Source organism: Anarrhichthys ocellatus, unplaced genomic scaffold, assembly GCF_004355925.1.
Source record: "Anarrhichthys ocellatus isolate YVR2014 unplaced genomic scaffold, GSC_Weel_1.0 scaffold2, whole genome shotgun sequence".
NCBI lineage: Eukaryota > Metazoa > Chordata > Actinopteri > Perciformes > Anarhichadidae > Anarrhichthys > Anarrhichthys ocellatus.
The window spans coordinates 5021052-5043318 of NW_022280032.1; the positions used below are offsets into that span (position 1 = coordinate 5021052).

Genomic DNA, 22267 nt, shown 5'->3' on the forward strand with positions numbered 1-22267 from the left:
AAGAAAGCTAAAACGTGACGTCTTACACAAATTATAAGCTGTTAGTACCATGAAGCACAACAGTCACAGTCAATGGTAACAAAAAGAAGGTGAGGAAATATATGCACAGTGTAAGAGCTGAGACCAGGAAAAAAACAACACGTTGACATTATTAATTCTATGGGGAGATTTCTAATTACAGGATAATGATTCCAGGTTAGGGTTAAGGTTACAGCCCGTGTATTTTTAAAATGTTATTTCCCTCAAGGGAAATTAAGATGCACAAGCTCGCCTGACCAGCCTATGTTCATAACAGTTGTCCCCTACCTGAATCGTGCCTAGAGAGACAAAGTGTGTCTGTTTGAGTGTGGGCGTTTGTGCATATAATGCATATTAATAACATGAACAACCTGGTAAACAAATCGCTTTGCTCTGCATTTCACTCTCTCTGAGAGCACATGTGGGCGTCTTTTTGTACGATTCACTCTGGAGCCCATTTGGACCCAATCTTGACCTGACCCTCTTTTCAGACTGGTCACGAGTCGCACTTAACTGTGCTCCTTGTTGCGTTAGACTATGGTGGCCAGTGCTACAGCTCTCGTTTAGAGTATTCAGGGTATTTATCATTACAATTCTGGAAAAGTGTTGTCTGATTTCTCTTGATTATAAAATGTTTGTAGGCTTTGTTTTTGGGGGAAAACATGAATAAATTATCAAAATGTCAAGTGTACCGATTCATAACTGTGTGTGTGTGTGTGTGTGTGTGTGTGTGTGTGTGTGTGTGTGTGAGACCTTACCACCACAGTGCCCTGGGGCTGCGAGGTGAGCGGCTGCCCCACAGCCACCACCTGCTGATGGGACTCACTGGAGGGGCTGATAATCTGCACACTCTGGCCCTGGATGGAGTAGGCTGTGGAGAACACACACAGATATGAGCAAACAAACAAACAAACACAGGAGTCTGGTCTTTCGATGAGCACACAAACAGGTTTTGTAACAAGTTTACGACTTTCTTAATTAACTCCAAAGGCAAAGATCCATCGCGAGTTGAGACCCAATTTGCCGGCTTTATCTCTACAAGCTAATATGCAAATAACAAATGTCTGAGTGGTTGGTTTGAGAGCAGCTGTGTGTGTGTGTGTGTGTGTGTGTGTGTGTGTGTGTGTGTGTGTGTATAAATTCCCCAGACACATTCTCTGTGGTGTTCCTAATTAGGAGCCACAGTGAAAAGTTGAGGATTAATGAAATAAGAGGGACAGGCAGAGTGCCAATATTTCACATGTTAAGCCGAGTTTAGCAGCATTCACATCTAACCATATGGGAGATGAGAGGAGCTTGTTAGTTTAACATAAACACACACGGCCAGAGGCCATCCTCGGGGTAGGAAAGGGGGGACTTTGAGCTGTGCGTGGAACAGTTGCGGTACAAACATGCATACCAAACTCAGCATCAAATGGTTTGCAGCAGGTATTTCAGGTATTTGTGTGTGTGTGTGTGTACAGGCAATTAAGTATTTGTGCGACATCTTGTGCAAATAATACTGTGTTTTCTATGTAGTTTTAAGTGGCATTCCCAACTGAGGAGCTGCACCTTTGCCGGAGAGGTTGGCGGCGTTGCTGCTCAGTACAGTCAGGGCATAGTGCGGCGGCAGGGAGGCCTTGCAGATGGCTGTGATGAAGGCGTCACGGGGCGTCACCAGGCCCAGGCGGCCACACAGAGAGGCCATGGTCAGCTCTGCCTTTAGGATGTTCTCTGTGGCCGTCTCGTCAGTGCTGAAGTGAAGAGACGAGAGGGAGAAAGAAGTGAAGACTGTAGACTGTCTGTAGCAATCAACTTGTCGTTGTGGCATGTACTTTGATACTACAAAACAATTAGTTGAGGTCCAAGTTTACCTCCTGTCAGCTACTGACATTTTAAAACACAACTGTTTTTTTTCAACTGTGCACACAATTAAATAGATCAGTATTCAGTATGATTTTGGGATTTCCTTTGGGACAATTCATTCTCTCCTACTCTTACATGCAACTTGACTGCAAAATGTCCATTTACCTGGCGTCTAGCAGCAGAGACAGAGCAGCCAGTAGACCACACCAGCAGGCACTGACCATCTCCTCCCACACCAGGTGAACTCCTGAGACAACACAAAGCATTCATGAGTTCATTCAGGGATCACTTGGGAAAAGAACTAAAACATTCCTCCATTTTTTTTATATCGTATTTGAAAAGTCGAAGACATACGGGCAGAATACTGGCCACCAGGGGTCAGAGAAGTGCTACACCACACATTGCTAACCGGTTTGGATGCAGTAAAACATAAAGTGTGTGTACAGTTTGCACACATGCTTTGGTATTCCCCCCTTAACATGTTGCTCAAGCTTACTAATATCTTCATGTTTAATTTGATTGGTTTTATATATATATTACACTCCCCCTCCTGTTCATTCTCACCAGGTTGTGGCTGCCACTGCTGATCAGGATGAGTGTCCCTGAACTCAGCAGCCGCCTCCTCCTCCACGGCCAACTCTCTCTCGATCATCGAGGTGATGCCCCGGACCAGGTCCAGGAGGGCACTGAAGGCCACAGACATGGCATAGCCCTCCGGGATGGACGGGGGCTCCACCTTGTCCAGCATCTCCAGACTAGAGGATGAAGGAAAGGGACAGATGGAGGATAAAGTGTGTGTATGTGTGTTCTGGTGTGAATTGAATTGTGTCCATGAATAAATGAAAGTCCATAGATAAATGTAAATGTTTGAATATGTTCATGGTTGTATATGTTCCATTATGACATAGAAAAACTGTCTCCCAATACACGAATTACTGCAGTACAACAGTATAGTATTCATACTTCCTTCTTATGAATCTGCACTCTGTATTGAAAGCCCCTTCTAGACCGCAGGAACTTTCCCCAGGCACTAGGACACTTTTGAGGAATTCATTGCATTTCGATTGTGTTGACTACAGTCTAACTTCTGGGGATGTTTTACCCCCAAAAAGGCCCTGGTTGGGAGGTAGAATTGGAGAAGTAATCTCAGGACTAAAGTTACCAGGAACTTCTTGTTGGAAACGTGGTTAGGGACTCTAAAAGCATCAAAGCATTAACTCTCCTTCATACTAATGAAAGTCAGCCTCCAAAACCACCAGCAAGAATCCTAACTACAGGAAATACATTTAAATACCATCAGAAAGGGCAAGTTAGACACACTTCTCTTTGTGACAGGAAGGCCTCTGGCTAATGTAATTCTCTGTATTTCAAACCGTGTCTTCCTGTGAGACTCCAAAGAGGAATGACAAAGCATTTTTTTCTCCCCAAGCAGGGTTAAGCCTTTGATCTCTGCAGTATAATGATCCCCTGTGGTTTAATGCTAAATTGTTAATCACTGCTTGCAGGATGCAGCTAATGTAACAGCTATGCTAGGAGCTCATATTTATCCCACTTCGCAGCACCTTACAACTGTTCAATTGTTCTGTGTGTGTGTGTGTGTGTGTGTGTGTGTGTGTGTGTGTGTGTGTGTGTGTGTGTGTGTGTGTGTGTGTGTTAGGGATACAATTTGTGTGCACAAAATAAAGAAAATGGAGTCAGGAACAATACGTACTAGGTGGCTTTGGCGCTGCCCTGGACACTAACAGTCATAAGGGGGATCCAGTTGCCACGGTATTCAAACGCAGCCTGGGTGGTCAGGTTGCCGCTGACCCCTCCTGCCCCTGGGCCGCCCTGTGCGGCGCCTTGGCCCCCTGAACCTGAGCCACCTGGACAGAAAGTCAGAGTGTTATGGTGGAATGAGATTAAAAACAACACACATTTATGTAACTCTAAATATCCATCGCATTCCTATGACAACTTGTGTCTGTACACTTTAAAATCTATTAGTACCACAGTCTGAGAGAGCTCAAAATTAGGATTTGGTCACTCCTAAAAATCAGTGAACTGACCAGCAGGTGCACTGACAGCAGTACTGTTGCCCGCATTTGGGACGATGAAGAGGGACTGGATGAAGGAGCCCAGGGCGTTGACAATATCTCTGAATACCTTGGTGGAGTGCTGCTTCATGTCGTAAGACTGGCAGAACGAACTGAAAAAGGAAAGGAACACAGAATTTTGTGATGAGAGGTTAGCGAGAAAGAAACAGCAAGAAACTGTCCATTTGAGTGCAGACATGGTGCAGAACTATACTGTGAAAAAAAACACCATTTTAGGACATCTCAGACTCTTGGTTGGCTCAGGCTCAGCTCGTGCTTTGTCAGCCTCAGCTGTACATAGTAGCTAACATGAATATTGGTGTGTTAACCTGCAAACATCATCCTCAACTTATGGAACCATGAAAAATGACCACAGAGATCAACAGATGGAACGAGTCACTGACCTGACATCATGCTGATGGCATGGTTAAATATCTTTCATACCATTTAAACTATTTAGTATTCTGTTGACGGCACGGACATTATAAGTATTAAATAACGAGATGACTAACTAAATAATTAGCTTATATTAATTATACGGTAGTACGGCGTGGTATGTGTTTTAGGTTTCTTTTCCTGCTTTGCTCAATCTCTGTTGTTGTATCAAGAGCAGTAAAATAAATTACTGATTATTAAAATGTGCGGTTTGTTTTTGTAGAGCTCAACATTGTTTACCGTAGTAAATGTGGCTGCACACATAGCCTATGGACTGATTCCACAGCCACCGCCCTCAGCCACTGTGGCTTCTCCCCGTCCAGAAACTTCACCAGCAGAGACAGGAAGATCTCACACTCAGTCACCTGTAAAACAAACACACACTAATCAGATATTCTGTGGCTCACCACGCTTCTTGACAGATGGGCAAAAAGACAAATTTCCATTTCGAAGATTGATGGAATATCACCATAAAAAAAAACCAGCTGCAATGGTTAATTACTTAGATGCAGCTAAGCTCATTAAAGTGCCTGGAGCAGAACTAAGACAAAACTACTGCTACGCTAATCCAATGCTAATCAGACCAGATCAATTAAGAGTAACAGCTCCGTGCTGGAGAAAATCCCTTACTCGTAAAGCATCCGTCAGGCAACAGCTCTGGCCAGCCGACCGTCGCTGCAGATCGGCCCCTTACCAGTAAGCCGTAGAAGTGCTTGATGAGTACCGAGACCACGCGCAGCAGCCTCATGCAGATGGGGAAGTAAGGTTTCTCCACGGGCGCCGGTGAAGAGGCGCTGCTGCCCTGCCGGAACTTGATGTTGGGGGAGAAGAGCTTGATGACGAGGGGACAAACCCGTTCCTTCAGCAGGAAGCTGAACTCTTGATGCTGGGTGTGAAACAGAAAGAGAGAGAGAGGGACGTTGGGATCAGATCAAGCATAGTAACACCAAGACACACTTCCGGTAAAGAGCATTTGTTTCACTGCAGTGAGCTGTATGTACTCTGATGTTAAGATAATAGAATATATACAGGAGGGGGACAAAATATATATGTTTTTACACGTTTGTCCATTTGTGCTGCATGTACCTGTAGGAATACCCCCGGAAAATCATTAAGAACAGACTCCAGCAGCTCCAGACCAAATGTGCGGGTCATCTCTGTCATCCCCACCAGCCAGTAGGGGGCATCGGCATTCACCAGCTGGCACAAGTCCTGCAAAGGAGGCGCACAACAGCATCTCAAAACAATGGAGCGTTATGTGCGACACACATCACAGCGGTTGAAACACTGCAGTCACTGCTGAGCTCTGCTGGCATGAAAACAACGGTCACACAAGAGTGAAGCGTGGGTGAGGAATAATTTCGAGACAAGGGACCTCTTCACTTCTTCCTGCAAATGTCACTTCATTGCAGATATGAAAGCAATTTATCCAACTTATTCTCAACTTCAAAACACCAGCCCATTTAGATTTATTGTCTCTAGTCCATTAACGATGAGATCATGACCCCCCCCCCCCCCCCATTTCAAAAGCAACTTAGTCCTGAGAAGAGGGCATGACACTTTGTAGAAGGCTGTCGCCCCCTGGTGGACATACCTGGAACAGCATGTATGCATCTTTAGCACTGGGCCTCAGCGTACTGACAGACCGCCTGTTGGTGTTTCCCTGGACAGGAGGAGGATGCTCCACAATGCCTGGGGGGGGGGGGTACAAAATTTGTATTTTAGACATTAAAGCAATTAATTTAGCACTTCAGAGTAGCGATGTTAGCAATTAATCTGTATTAATGATCAAAGACTTCCAATGAATCTATATCTATATCTATCTATATCTATATATCTATATATATATCTATATATCTATATCTATATATCTATATCTATATATCTATCTATCTATCTATATATATAACTGAGACATCTCTCCATCTGCGCACCATGTTTCATGAACTGATGCCTCCACCCAGAGTCTCTACTGTTATCACTATATGAACTCTTTATTTTCCTCAAACAGGAACCGGCGCCCTCTGACCTTTGCAACGCTCGTCCTCAGCCACCATCCTCTCAAAGACAACAGTGACGACCTGTCGGACAGTGGCGGCCGCCGTGTTGTTGGTGATGTTGTCCTTGGTGAAGTGAAGTCGGAAACACAGCACAATGGCCTGGACAGGGGAAAAAAAAAAAATGTATAAAGTATAAACTGAACCTAAATTAACTTCTGCTGCATTTGTGGTCCATCTTCAGGAGAGGTGAAATAAAAATCATGTGTGACCTCAGCCATTACAGGTAGTCTTAAAGAGTTTTACAATATGTTGGGACATTTATAGAAATAGAGTGAACAGATTTAGTCCGTACAAACATGCACTGTGCTATGACACCGCAAATATATTTATTTATAAGTATGATAAAACAGTTTAACAACACTGTGTATATGGATACCTGCATGGTCCACTTATAGATGGTAGAAGGGAGTAAGACATACAAACAGTGTGTGTGATAGGAGTGTGTTCGTGTACCTTGGAAAGTACTTCATCGTGTACGACCGTGTTTGTAGTTAGCAGGACCAGGACTGTCTGCAAGAGCTTCAGCTCCTCCAAACCGTTTTCCATCAGCTGCCACAACATGTTGATGATGTTCCCCGCCGCTGCCTGTCACGTACACAAACACCTTCAACTGTTTACGGTGATCTTTATTTAAATCTTACCGGTGATCATTCACCAGTCTGCACACACAAGCACTTGTCAACTCAAGAGGCAGTGTCGAGAGCTGCTGGATTGTGACAGAAAAAAAAAAAAAGTAAAGTGAGAGCTCCGCCTGAGGAGACAACACTAAATCAAAGACATGCACAAAAACACACACGCGTGTGTGTGGGGGACCAGCTGGAGCCGCCTGTTTCGGGGTCACAACATCATTGAGGTTACCAGTTAATATGGTGCCACTTGATGCTCACAGAAAGTGACACTGCATTTCCTTTCTTAGGTCAAAATACAGCTTTCTCTTCATGCAGCGAGAGTCACAGGAAGACTCATTACTTAAAAAAAAAAAAATAAATAAATAAATCTAAATCAAGACATTTCATTTCCATTTCATTATGAGTTTCTGCTTTTTAGAAATGAATCATTTAGTCTTTGAAATGTTACAAAATTACTTTTGTCTGAGCAAAAGTCCAAAACAAAAAGATAAGACATACAGTAGATATCAAACAAAGAAAATCAACAAATATTCACATTTGAGAAGCTGCAACCAGCGGATGTTTGGTATTTTAGCTTAATTAATGACTCAATATGACCGATTATCAATTTGCGGTCTTATTAATTCTGTCTCATACAATTTGTGTCAGCTCTAAATCCACTAGTTCATTCAGGATACTTAATGTTTATATGCAATTAGTTTTGGATTAGCCTCTACGTGGTCTGTTATTGAGTCACAGAATCATCCAACAACAACTTGCTTGGCGGCACATTTTTCTAAGTAGATGTGGTTCAGGAGCATTCAATCATCATTAGCAGTGTCTTCATTGTAGACATTAATGCTCAGGTTTGGTAATGTTGACGGTCTTGCTCCTGAGGACACCAGCAGATATCTGCATGTGTGTGTCATCAGAAGGAAAATTCAGTGTGTGCTCTTTGCTTGTAAAACATTTTCCTTCAAGACGTTTGAACGGACCCCTCTCCTTCCTCAGGGAAAACAAACCCTGCAGTTCAGAGCTGCTGCTGGCAGAAGAAAAGAGAGGCGCTACAATGGCCGGCGGTCCCGATAGTGTGTGTGTGTGTTGTAGAATATGTAAAGTGTGTGTGTCTTTATCGAGCTGAGAAAATCTGCCTCACGTCACACATTCCTGTTGAGCTGCGCTTGAACAAGAAACTCAACCAGCACCCACTCACGGAGACCACAGTAATAATGTGTTTATTTCAGGTGAAAAACAAGCAGTTTCGACAATCATGGTTATTTATAAAGCGAAAAATGATAAACAACAGCTGGTCCCGCCTTCTCAAATGGAGGGATTTTATGCTTTTTTTACATTCAACAGTATATTGTAAGGTTTTGGACTGTTGTTGAGACAAAGCAAGCAATGTAAAGTAATGATAATCAGGTGTAACACAAATGTGAATAATATGGAATGAAGTAAGTAAATTAAAGTGGTTATGGAGTTTGTCAAAATGACACTGAATCCCCCATCATGTCACATTTATCTTATTCTGGGAGGGTAGAGCACTTAGACTCTCCTTCCACAGGAAGAAGCTTTGAAACCAACGTGAGCCTAATTAAATAAACGTCCGATATCAAAATGTAGGAAGCATGGGGCGGCTCCATAAGCTTTTAATAACTGTCTTTTACGGTGCATTAACGAGACAGTTGTGCTGCAGCTACGGGGTCCCGGCTCTAATCTCAGGTCGGACTCCAGCTGGGTTATTTTAAAAGGTTCAAAACCGGTTCACTCATCACATAAGCTTGTTAAAATACATTTGTAATTAAGAAATGATTCCAGACGCCCATTTCCTGAAAGGGAAACCTTATTCCATGTAATCATTCAGCACAGTTTCAAACTGTCGTCGCGCATGTAGATCATATCAAATCAAATACTAATAAATAAATATATATATATCCTATTGGTAGGAAAAACAAGCAGCTGTGAGGAGTGATCTGTCTGATAAGTCCTGTTCTCTCTTGTTTTCTTAATGACTACAGAGGGAAACTTCTCTCCACAAGGACATGTGTATTGATTCTCTCTTCACCTCGTGTCATTCTAGAGTGACAGAATGGATCTAGATGAGAGCAGGGGGGGGGGGGGGGGGGCGGTTGTCCTCTTATTGAGGTCATTTTTTTAAAACCACCAGACTAAAAAGGGGAAGATGGAGGAAGTGAAGCCTGAGAGATTTGGAAGAAAATCTGGCTCAACTTGATTTCAGCTGGATGTTTTTAATGTTTGAGGCTGGGTGTTAATCCTCTGGCTGACACTACATTGTTCATCCGTGACTAAAACTACGTCAAACAAGCTATATTTTATATTCTTCTGATATTGTACTGGCCTAATATTCCTTTAGAGTAAAAAGGATCTAAAAATGCCAAATATTTCCAATTACATTTCTGCATTTTATGAATTAGTACAATGCATTTGATCGTATAACCGTTTGCTTAGGCTTATAATATCGTATCGTTTGTCAGGACGTTTCTCAACCCTGAACATAAGCCTTAGTGTACGTGTTCACAGGAGATATGAAGCTAGCTCAAGGTGCTCACCTCAGATACCACCTCATGGGACATGAGTCTCTGGATGGCTGCCAGACACAGCTGGGTGATCTTTGGCTCTTTGGTGCCACAGCCCATCAGAAACGGCTGCACCACCTCTAAGCTGTTCTCCTTCAGAGCTGCAGAGAAAGATCAATGTCACTGAAAGTGCTTTTTTAATAAATAAATAAATAAATAAATAAATATATATATATATATATATATATATATATATATATACACATACATACATACATACATATATATATACATACATACATACATATATATATATATACATACATACATACATACATACATACACACACGTGTCACGTTTAGGGAGGAAACGTACAAATATGCCAACATTAAAATTACATAACTGATTTACATGCCTTGAAATTACTATCAGAAACAAATCACATTATGTTGTTTAATGCATCAAAAATATAGTTTATCAATATAATCTGAAGCCTTTCATGTGTTTAAATCAATATCAGTAACAAATACCGGTACGGCAGAAGAATACCGTACAAAGGCAGAGATGTAATGCTCCAAACTACAGCTTAAAATAACAAAAACAGACTTAAATATAATGTAAAAAAAAGTTAATCCAATTTATTTTAACTATCAAAAGTTGGAGGATGAATTTGAACTTTGTCTTTATGATAAATGGTTATAAATTAAAAAATGTGTCCTTGCTCCATTCTTGCCGTCTAATCACAGCTCAACAGTGAAGCAGTGCGTCTCATCCATCCACCTGTCATCATTTTCACCTTCATCACATCTGGTTTCCAGCATCATTTCTAACCTGCACAACAGGTTTCACTGCTCAATCTTTGTGTTCCGCCTCATTACGCCGCTCTGACAAATCCATTCTGAAAACAAAGATAAACGAGCTGTTCTGCAGTGCGTCGCTGTGCAGAGGGAGTCAGACGGTCGACGGCAGAACTCGGGAAATGTCGACAATGTGTCAACTCTGCAAATAATACTAAAAGCTGGACTTTGTTTATTGAGGGAGCACGGAAACAATTCCCCATTCAAGAGGCCGGCCACGTTTGAAAGAGCTTTGTAGTAGAGGTCCACCGACGGCTTTCAAAGGCCGATATAATCACGATACAGATAGACGATTAATCGGACGACACTGCTCGTAGTGTTGCGTTGTGAATTCGAGTCAGATATGACTCGTCAGCTTGCTGTAAAATCAGCTGTTCCCGGGAAGTTTTAGCCCATATTTTATAATAATGATAATATTAATTAATATATAATATATAATATAATAATAATTATATATTATAATAATAATTTAGAATAATGTGTTGAAAGTTTTGGTGGAGGTGGAGAATTGGTTTCGGAAAAAAAAAAAAAATCTCTCAAACAATCTAAATAATAAATGTGTAAAATTAATTTAAAGTCTGTCGTGCCAGCACTCTGCCACCCTCCAACAGTAGGTTAGATTACCATCAGGAGTTAATCACAAGCGCGCAGATATTCTCAGCAAAGGTGGCCCTCAAGTGTGTGGAGCCTCCATGTCCCGTCCCCCCCCCCCCCCCCGACGTGACTGCGCGGCCATCGGCCATTATCGGCCCCCAGTTCCACCGATAACAACAATTTGTCCTGTGGGCGGCCGGCCTCTACTTTGTAGTGAATTCAGAGCAGATGTCTAGTCGGCTGAATGGAATCCATTTACAAACAGAGCAGGGGGATGAGCACTGATAGTAATATGCAGGACTCCTTGATCTTATAGTGCACTGGGTTTTTAGAGGAATGGAAGGTAATGACTTGCCACAGACTGACTGCATAAACAAAACAAAAAAAACTACATAAAATCAAAATACAGTGGATGACATCCTTTAACCACCAGCCTTCTCAGTTTCTCACTCACCTGCCAGTATGTCCGTGTTCCTGGCAGCAATGGTCTTAATCTTCACAATGCCCGACTCTGCGGCCTTTGGGGGGGGGGGGGGGGTAAAGAGAGAGATGAGACATTTAGGGTCAATGTTCGATGTTACATGCATCGGAAGGTGCTGATGGTGCACAACACCACTGTGCTACACCTGTGGTAGACACAACTCCTTGTAATGACGCCGCAAGGAGAAACAGGAAGGCAGAGGGAGGGCTGGTAAGGCTGTTAACAACGGGCTTCAACTTGAGAGGGATGTGCGAGCAGAATGTGATTTCCCAAGTGCAACAGAAAAGACAGGAGGAATGTCGAGAGAGAAGGGGGGGGGGGGGGTGACATGGAGACAGACTAAATGTGAGTCAGTCTGTGTGACAGAAACAGAGATGCTGTTAATGCCTTTCAAGGTCTTCTCTCATATCGCTGCTCCTTCTCTCCCACCGCATTCTCCCTCTCTCACACTTTCCACCGCTTCTCCATTTTACTCAAATCGTCGTCTCCTATTGTGACGTTTATCTCAAATGTCTAAAAGATAAAGTTGAACCTTGAGACAACGGCTGTACTGCAAGCCTGCAGTGTAACGGACCATAACTGCATTATTTATGTCCTTATCGGTCTCTTAAGTGAGCAATTCTTTTTCATTCGGCAACCTGGCGCTGAGGTAACGAGCTTCTGCAAAGCCCACCGCACATCAAGAAAGGCTCACATGGTGAACAAAGGCAGTCTGTCCTGTCATCCCGTTAGCTATCGTTTCATCACTCTTGGTCTGACTTCCTTTCTCAAAAAAAAAAAAGAAAGAAAATGTTTCATTTAATAAATTTACAGGGGAAGCCTACATTACCTTAATGCAGGATCTGACTACATCCTGAGCAGGTCTTACTTTGGATATGACACCATTGATGGGGGGGGAAATAATGCAACTGCTCTTTACATCAGAGTGGCTGAAACAACATCTCACTATCACTCCAACATGTCATTTGAGCCACTGTGGAAAGCGACCGCTAGTCGGTGGGTCGGGCTGTTAAAACAAATGGAGCTTGCCTATTACCGTACACCTCCTTACAAAGTTAATCTCCCAAAAAAATGCCGGTCTCCCTCTGGTCCTTTGTCTCTCCAGCAGAGCCGGACGTCTTTGCAGGGCAGTGAGGAGAACACAGATAATTACAACCTCGCTGTGGTTACTTTAGATACGGAGCGCTGGAGGAGTGAGTCACAACAAAACACGGAAATTTGTGTTTAGCATTTTTGCACTTCTGGGTCCCTTGACTCACTCAAATCACAAAACGTTTTGTTCATTTGTTAAGATTATCTTGCCGAACACAACAAGTAAGTATCAGCAACTTAACACAATTCTATGGAAAGATCCCATTGGTGTTTAGTCGCAGGAAACAGTGTGATGCCTACAACAGTACGTCATCCCTGCAGAACCATGCAGAGGCCAGAACACACTACAGCCATCAATCTAGTCGACTGAAATGACCCAACAAGAACTTCTGCAGCCTGTGGCCCAAGGGCAGTGAGAGGCACGAGCAAAGTTATAAATAGCATTTCAAGTCCCCAATCAAGAGGCGAGAGCACAATAATGGGATGTTGATGACGGGGGTTGATGAAATTGAGGGACGACTGCAGGTTTGACTCCAGATATTTGGCCAGAGGATGTTATTAAATGATAATGGTGGCTGTCAGGGAGGCTGATGATGATGAGACACAAAAGTGCATTTGAAAGAAATGATCTTGAATAATCCTATCTGTCCGCTGCACAACTCCTCAAATAGTCGGTTTTTTATCCACTCAGTCAAACAGGACAAATAATCCAATAAATGCCTCTAATTAGAAGCAGACTGTGTGAGTTCCCTTTGTTCAGCCGCATACTCTCCATCACACTACTCAAGTCTCTCTCTTTGCATGTAAACACATGTTCCACCTCTCTTCTCATACAAAGTGCTGTTTGAGCTTTCTGTTGTCACGTCTAGACCTTGCATCTCTGACGACTGTCAGCACTATCAAGTCCCCAGCGTGTGGAGGGAAACACCACCACAAAACCAGTTAATGTGTCATTTCATGGATTCTTCTGTCTTTCTAAAAACCAGTCCATGGAGTTGTTGTCTTTATGCTTAGTTAGTCTAGGTGTCAACAGTACTACTGTGTTGGATAGTAACATTTGTTAGCATTTAATAGCCCCAAAATCAACTACTTTCAGCCACTGGCATGTCGTCAGTATAATGTCGTTGTATATTAATCCTTTATGTGTCTTCCATGTTGATATTACAGAATCCAATGAATTCAAACAACCAAGCACTAATACTGTGTCTGTAAAAGACCTGACATAGTATTTTTTTGTACAGTATTACTGGTTTCTGGTGCATCCAGCTCTTCTCCGGAGCCGTGTTTTTTTTTTTTTTGTGTGGAGATCCTCAAAGCGGAACTGACCGACGTCTGAGTGCAAAGCAACATTAGGGAAGCTCATCACAGATTGACTTCCTTAGAAACATGCTGGGAGTCTGTAAACTCAGCAGTTTTTTTTGGGAACTGACTGGAACCATCAAGAGTTTCAGTGCAACAGTGTCAGTTCTCCAAACCCCCTCTCCCTGTTGCTCCGTCTCTGTGCATCCTGCATGACCTGTCGAGCAAACGAGCAGCGCCAAGTGACACAAACAAAAAACGCTTTCATTAATTCTGCAGGTTCCCACCCAAGACAAGCAGGCACATCTCACTGTGAGCCACATGCAGTTGACAGCACCCGACTCATCCACAGAGAGCTGCTGCTGCTGCTTGATGTTTTTGTTTGTTTGGTTTTTCACCTTTAGGCAAAAGCAATCAGAACACAACAAACAGCAAAGCCTTGGTGGTTTACCGCCTGCTACTCAATGAAAAAGAGATTCTGCGAGGATGGCTTGGCTCCTCTTAACCCAGAGAAACCACCGGCTGTGGAGCAGTGTCTCTGTGGGAGATGGATTGGGAAATGGGGGGGGGGGGAACTGGAATGTAGATGGGCTGGGAAATGAGGACGGGGCTTCTTCGTTCTTATGCAATAAGGATACAATGCTGTGGTATTGAGTTCTGAACATATACGCACAAAACACAGTAACTCGTGTCTACGCGGCTAATTCCTTTAAAAATGGTACGTGCTGAAAAATGTTGAGCTCTTGTTAAATAAACTCACGAATCTTGAAAATAAATCGCATTCTAAGAATGGACAGAACGAGGATTACATTTGTAAGCTATGAAAAAAAGGCCCTCAAAATGATTTGAATTCACAACACATGCCACCGGTACTCGACTTGTTTGTCGCACAATAACACCGCATCCAATAGAACCATGACGGCTCAAATTGAAGGAAGGAGAAAAAAAAAAAAGAGAAAAAAAAGAAAAGTGATTTCAATCACAACTCCATCAACCGGAGCGAGAGTGAGCTCAGGTTGCGGGGAACGTCAAAGAGGCTCCCTGCTCTGCTGTGATCCCTGAGGGGACGATGTTGATAGGGAAACACGGGTGGTGATAAATCAATACCGAAGGAGATGTTTCATGAGGCCCCTAGGCAAGGGTCAGCCAGCAGCCTGAGACGTGAGACCAGGTGGAGGCTACGCTGTACGCAGTGACAGAAGCACATACAGGAAGTGGAAGCACTTGCTGAGCTGTTTCTCATTGTCATTGTGATGTTGTCTTTAACCAAGGTGAGCACTGAGGGGAAAAACAAACGATGTCAGCGTAGGATATGTATTGCCCCACGCCGAGCTGGATGGCAAATATTTCCATGGCCTCAAAAAAAGGCAACACACAGCCTACAGTGCAGCGCTTCATCTCAGGACCCGTGTGACCAAATGCAAGCAAACAGTGAGCTTGCTATACCTGGGAATCACTGGGAATTAAGGTAAAGAGGATCTGACCGAGATGGTGTCAGCTGAATCGCATAACATAGGCAAACACTAGGTGCTCTCTGTGGGCATTTCAGTGCATAAAAAAGCATCTATCTGTCCAAACAGTTAGTAAATAGAGCTCGGCCAAACCATAACAGAGAGTGAATGGAGGTTGTGTTCATCCACCGCTGTATGCCGCAAGCCTCATGATTCAGTGTTTATCTTTAAGCCAAGGAATTAAGGTTCAAAAGAAAATAAACGCAAAGACATTCCTGATATGAATGAACTCTGACCCTGTGGAGTGCTGAACGCAGATCGCATAATAAAGAGGATTGTGTTGTGTGTGGCAAAATGAAGTCATAAAAGCTGGGTGGACTGGGCTGCCCTTTCAATATGAATCCAACAATGCAAATACACTGTCAACGGCGCCGACACTGCACCTCGTTGTACTATTCTGCTCTGAAACTAAGCCATCCAAGACGGCTACACAACGAAGCCTCTCAACACCCGCAACCAGTAATTCATTCCCAGAAATAGAAGATAAAAACCACTTGTATGAAATCGCTCTTGGCTGTGTCGATACTGGCAAAGCTTGTTGCAATGTGAGCTCCTAGACAAACCTATTGAGGTCGTGTCTGTGACACGTTTTTAAAAAACAAAAACATACCTCTAAAAATAGCACAGCCGATGATTGTCAATGCACCGCTGCCCTGCTATCAAAATAAAAGCCTGGTTCTCACAAATCAGTTAGTGGACATTCTGAGATGCCCATTTCTAGATCATATATGTGGGATATATTCTAACAATAGACTGTAAAGCACCACGCTCTTGTAATAAGTGGGGCATAAAACTATAGGCTGAACTATAACTTCCAAAAGGCAGACATTAAACAATATTCCCTCTATGAATACCTAATTTTAACCACATTAACCAAAAGGTGTAGCATTTTTCAAACACCTGTATATTGCTTTAATTGGACGCCTGGTTGGCAGGGAGGCCCAGCAGCTGACACAACTTTTAATTAAGAGGACAACTCAAGTGTCCACAGAGTAGGGCCCCGGTGCATGATGGGGGAACGGGCTCAACCAAACCAAACGTATAGAAATCTACAGTATAATATAATATATATATAATATATAACATGAGAGAAGCTGCTGAACACCATGGTAAACGGCCCAGTTAGGCTAGCTATCCCCGACTAACCTCTTTGACTGGGGGGAATTTCTTCTTGCACTCCATGGACAGAGACCGCAGGTCCGTCTGCATGTTCTCCAGCAATTTCTTCACCGCTTCGGGGCTGCTGATCGACATCTTTGACGGCGTCTTCGGACAGAAATCTCACGAAATTTTAAGGAATGCGGACGCGCAGTCGCCCCCACCCATCCACAGCGGGGATTATAATCCCGTTGCTCACTTTATTCGGCTGTCTTGGAAAAGAAAATAAAAAACGCCGCGGTCCATTGACACAGTATCCCACTTGTTCTCTGCTTTGTGCGCAGGAGAGCAGCGATGACACCGGCATATGTTCTTCTTCTTCACACCCGGTTGGCGTTAGCTCCGTGAAGTAGCATCGCTCCCCCTTGTTTCCTGGTTCTGAAGGTTGCTCATTTATCGAATATATTTTGTCAAATTGAGCAGTCTGCCATCAGCGGCCGCCAGCTCCACTTTCCTTCCCACAATGCTTCAGTGGACAGTGACACGTCACTTGGACTTCCGTAAACAGTGACAGATTCAGAATAATGACCACAGCGACCCCTGCTGGAAAGAGCAGAGACAGACAAGTCGCGTCTGGGCACTTCTGCGAGTTGCATGTCGACATGCACCACCTAAAGGCCAGGAAAGACGTGACAGCAATGCTTTTTAGACACAGCTGCTTTTTAAAATGATTTTACTGTATAAATTATACAGCGATGCAACAAGTACCTCCTGTAAATAAGCATAATTTTTATGTGTTGGTAGGCCTGCTACTAGAGCATTTAAATGTTCTGCTTCTTTACTCTTACATTTCAGAGGGAATATTGTGTTTTCCTCCACTACATCAATCTGTCAGCTGCTGTAGTTACTGTGTTTGCGTGCAGATTACAATTTTTCATCCAAAACATAATACTGGTTTGTGGAATATGATTTATCATTGAGGTTAAACTTCCCAAACGCGAGACAATTTAGTTATGTGAGAACCAGTGAACAGATAAGCAACCGCTTGCTAAGTAGCTTCACTAATTCACCTTCGTTGTATTTGTTAACTTGCGTATTTGGTCCTGTGTTGATTATTGTCACAGACGTGTTGTTGACATCCAGTCTACCGTAGTGCTGGACGTAAATGGGCGGGCCTTAGCACTTCCTACTTCCGTGTTTTCAAATAGTCGGCTTATGTTATCTGCACCGAGGAGCCCTCTGTATGCTGCTTTTTAAGGCTTTTCCTCTCTGATCCCGGGTGACTGACATGTGCAATCATCTGGTAGGGTGATCATTTTAGCTTTTAAGCTCAGTCATGAATGCGATGTGTTTTACCCTCTTGTTTGATACCGCCCCGCTAGCGGGCCCGCCTCCACGTGACAAGCAGTATGGATAGTGCGCAATATTAGTGGTAAATGGGAACGTTATGTTTGTTCATATAATGCATTTGTTTGGCAGTGTCTCTATTCTGCATCTCATCATCAGAGTCGAGTTTGCGTTACTGCAAACAAACCAAGAACGGTAAATGTCAGTCGGGTGTATCAGAATGAAGTGAGCAGACCTGTCCAACTACACCTTTCCAGTGCAGGGCCGAGATCCTTCTTGTGGCACTGGCTCTCTGTGGCACTTCAGCGGCAAGCGTCAGCTGATGCAGGCGAGCGGTACTAGTTCGGAACCCGTCAAGAAGCTGCGGAGCTGAGGGGGCGGAACCACATTTTCTGAGACATTTCCTGAGAACACACATTGTTGTTACAACAGGTCAGTTTCCGTAAATCAGTTTTATAATTTTAGTTGAGTCACCGGAGCCACCCGTTCTCTGTATGCATCCTTAATTAATGACGTTGTACTTTTTTGTTTCTCATTCATTTTATTTAAGTATGATTTTGCTGGTTTTGCAACAAAAGGGAACATAATACTCTTTCCAAATTATTACTTTTATAGTCATTTACAACAATCGGCTAAAATAATGAAAATAAATCATCCGTTTTATTATCATTTAAAAGTATATATATATATATATATATATATATATATATAAACAAATTTAAAATGAAAACCCATAAAATGTCCAATCCAAAAATACATGTCTGAAAATATCTTCACTCTTCCTCTGCTTATATGTATATGTATGTATGTATGTCAGTAGGTGCCACAAGCTGCCAGAGGGTGCCGCGGGGTGCCACAGAGTGCCACAGAGTGCCAGTGCCACAAGAAGGATCTCGCTGTCTCTCCCTTTCCACTTCCAGGTGCAGGGCGAAACCAAACCAGTGATGATTCCAGTTACTGACAGTGAATCAGTCTGTACTCCATGCTCAAAGGCTTTATTTATCTCTTGATGGTAAAGAACCCTCAAAGAAATACTCCGGCTCCTCTACTTTGAAATACCACAAATGGTTCTGATGAGGTATGTTTATAAATGGTATGTAATTAGTATTTAATAAATCTACTTCCCAAACTAAATGTGTTTTGCAGTTGTTCTTGTATGAACAATATACTCCTCTCACATATACATGTATACAAAATGTGTGTGTATATATATATATATATATTATTTTTTTTTTTTATTTGTTCTGCATTTGTTACTTTGAAGACTTGAACTTGAAGAAAGTCCAAAGTGGAGATGGAGCGACGCCCACCTGTTGATAGCTTCCTCCAGCCACCAGAGGGCAGAAGCTCTTGTAAGTGAGCCTGGTCTGATATTTAATGGGTTGAGAGTGAGCTATAATACAAACCTCTCGTCTTGTATTTAGATTCTTTCCTGCAGAAATAAAGAGTTTAGTTAAAATAAATTATAAAAAAAGCTCTGCCCTAATAACATGTATTATTATTATATAACTGTATTATTATTATTTTCATTACAGTTCTAGCACCATTATTCTGTCAGTTTAAATGTAACCCTGTAACTCGGTGCAGTTTTTGGAGAAAATGTAAAATGTGTAATAGTCAGTGTTTTATCTTTAACAAACAATTTAATTTAAATTTTCTATGAAATTAAAAATTTAATTAAATCGGTCAATTACAGTTATGAGAAATATGTAGAATTGGCAGGTCATACTTTTAAGTAATCGACTTGGCTAACAAAGTTGGTCTGGCTGTTTATTTGACTTCTGTTTGATTGAACTAGTTTTCCCAGGTGTGAAACGTAAACATGTTGTTTCATGTTGGTGATTTGACACTGAAAAGAGTCTAAGATCCTCCCTCATGTTTCACCTGCAGTGCTGTTAGACTGGACAGCTTATTGTGGATCACTTTTCTGTATTTCCCCTCAACACACACAGACACACACACACACACGTACCATGTTTATATGAATTATCTTCTCTGTGTGTAAGGAGATATAAACTATGGTGACATTTTTTGAAGTAACGATGTCCTGTGGAGTTTTCTTGTTAATAAACTTAAGTTGTCTTAACATTCATCWGAAGGCGTTGTGTRAGGTGTAACACGTGATGTAAAACATTTGCCATGTTTTCCTGATATTTATTTAAGGTCATCGTACTTCTCACATCTTAATTATCTTGAAATCGTATCATTGTATTTTAGCATGCATGTGTATTGTTTTTTTTGATTAGTCCTGCATTTATTCATACAGCTTTAGGACACACTGTTCAGAGTTAGAATAAGGAAATACTACACCCCCCCGTCCTTTTTGGGTGGAGTTCTTTGGCTTGAAATCAGCACCAGAGAAAATGTCAAAACACCATCATTTGTGGAAATTATGAAAATCATGCCAGTATGTCCACAAACAATTGAATTTTAATTTTCTATAAAATCAAAAATTTAATTAAATCGGTCAAGTGCCAGAAATATATAGAATTGGCAGGTCATACTTTTAAGAAAGAAAGTTGCTCTAGTAAAAAACACAGGTGGTTGTAGTTTCTTTGTCTTTTGATTGATTCAAATAGTTTTCCCAGGTGAGTAGTGTGCAGAAACTCTTCACCTGTTAGCAATGTGGGGAAAAAGATGATACAGAGGACCCAACAGTATACAGAGTATCTAAAATCAGCGACAGCTCAACTAGCCACATACAACATTACAATGCAGCTTACATGTTTATGCAGCAGTATATTAATCCAATAATAACATATGAAATTATACAATAAAATACCATTCTTTTGCATGATGAGTACTTTTGCTTTTGATAGTTTAAGAATGGTTGTTGATATGTGGTACTTCTGTACTTTTAAGAAATACCATTTAATGCATGGGCTCTTACTTGATGTGGAGTATTCTTACATTGTGGTATTATTCCTTTCACTTAAGTAAATCACTACCTATTCATTATACAACTGATAATCAAATCTTAGACATTAGTTTGATATACTTGGATCTAAAAAATATAGAATAGTAAAAACATATATGTAATTCAAACTCTGACTGGTTCCCGATTCTCCTTTTGTCGTGGCTCAGATTTCGGTGCTATTTTCACCACATACATAGTTTTCGAAAAGTGTGAATCATTATTTCCCTTTGTAATCAGTCTGTTAACAGTCCTCAACTTGTAGGAGCTGCTCATTTGACAAGAAGCACCCCACCCATTCCTTTTTGTTTTCTAGGCTGGTGGAGTTCTGTGTTGTCTTGCTGAAGAATCGGCTCTCGTCCTCAGAGAGTTGCAGCAGAGTCTTCCACACCTCCTTTTGATTTGTGATGAAAGGGAAAACAGCAGCACTGAGAGCAGCGACAACAGAGTATATAGCAACACTTGTCATACCATATAGGGGAAGTGGAGTTACTTTCAGATTAGTTGGCTGCCTTAAATTAGGTAATGCATATTGTTACATTTACGTATGATGTTGCAACGTTTCCTTATGCTGTAATTTCTCCAGAAATCGCTGTGTAAGTCATTTCCCCAGCATCACTGACTATAAACAGCAGCTTGTACAAGCCATTCATACTTTTGTGTCTAGGTAAACACTTATCACGAAAGAAATAACTTTGTTATCTCATGATCACCAGTTAGTTATCTTGTGATCTCAAAACATCAAAGCCTGTTTTAATGAGATGAATTAACGTGTGATCTCGAGATAACAGCGTCAAAAAATAAGTGCGAAAATGGCCATTCTTGTCTTCCGTAGGAATGAACCAAGAGTCTGCTGATTTGAAGATGTGAGGGACAGGGAAGTGAATTTTCCACATGGGTACACCCTATGGATTTTGACGTTATAACAAGTCCTTTATGCATTCCACAGACAGGAAATTATATGAAACTGAAATTGAAGTGACAGATGTCTCAGTTTATTTATATCTGTGATGGACCTTGAAGGATTATATAGGATTCACGCAATCATTTTCTGTGACACTGCATGGCGAATATATTAAAGTTGCATAAAAGGTGGCATTTTGTGAGTCCAATGTTAACACAGAGATTAATTAAAAGGGTATATCATAACAAACAAGTTTAGATATTTTCTAATAAAGAAATATATAGCATGTTATTAGATAGGTCCAGACATATACTACATTGTATTGTCTAGATAACAGTTACACATATTTTACCAAGATCACTCACAATGTTAAAATCTAATTATGGAACATACATTACACGAACGCTTGCCATATTTTTTAAAAACTTGTTTTCTAAGGGAATTAAAGCTCAAAGAAATTGAATCAATTAAACTGCAACTGCCCAAAAGATAAAAAAAATATATTGTATTTTACTATTTTACATTACTGTTTAATGTTTAATCATGAAAGTATATAAACACGCATACACATTTTAAATGAAAGTATTTTTT

At 41.7% G+C, this 22267-nt stretch overlaps 1 protein-coding gene across 5 annotated transcripts in view; it reads right to left on the reverse strand.

The window, feature by feature from the left end:
• Positions 1–17819, reverse strand: part of mon2 (MON2 homolog, regulator of endosome-to-Golgi trafficking) — a 32130-nt gene extending 14311 nt beyond the window's left edge. For 4 of the 5 annotated variants that reach the window (XM_031860679.1, XM_031860662.1, XM_031860670.1 and 1 more), the window contains exons 1-15: positions 16560–17819; positions 11485–11548; positions 9612–9739; positions 6887–7018; positions 6403–6532; positions 5968–6065; positions 5460–5585; positions 5068–5259; positions 4614–4738; positions 3912–4051; positions 3575–3728; positions 2428–2618; positions 2029–2110; positions 1570–1751; positions 777–889 (exon numbers count right to left, since the gene is read on the reverse strand). In XM_031860679.1, the coding sequence (XP_031716539.1) occupies positions 777–889; positions 1570–1751; positions 2029–2110; positions 2428–2618; positions 3575–3728; positions 3912–4051; positions 4614–4738; positions 5068–5259; positions 5460–5585; positions 5968–6065; positions 6403–6532; positions 6887–7018; positions 9612–9739; positions 11485–11548; positions 16560–16667 (1965 nt within the window). In that variant the 5' untranslated portion in view covers positions 16668–17819. The remainder of the gene's footprint in view (positions 1–776; positions 890–1569; positions 1752–2028; positions 2111–2427; positions 2619–3574; positions 3729–3911; positions 4052–4613; positions 4739–5067; positions 5260–5459; positions 5586–5967; positions 6066–6402; positions 6533–6886; positions 7019–9611; positions 9740–11484; positions 11549–16559) is intronic. The other variant, XM_031860653.1, reaches the window with a different exon arrangement.
• Positions 17820–22267: the final 4448 nt, after the last annotated feature.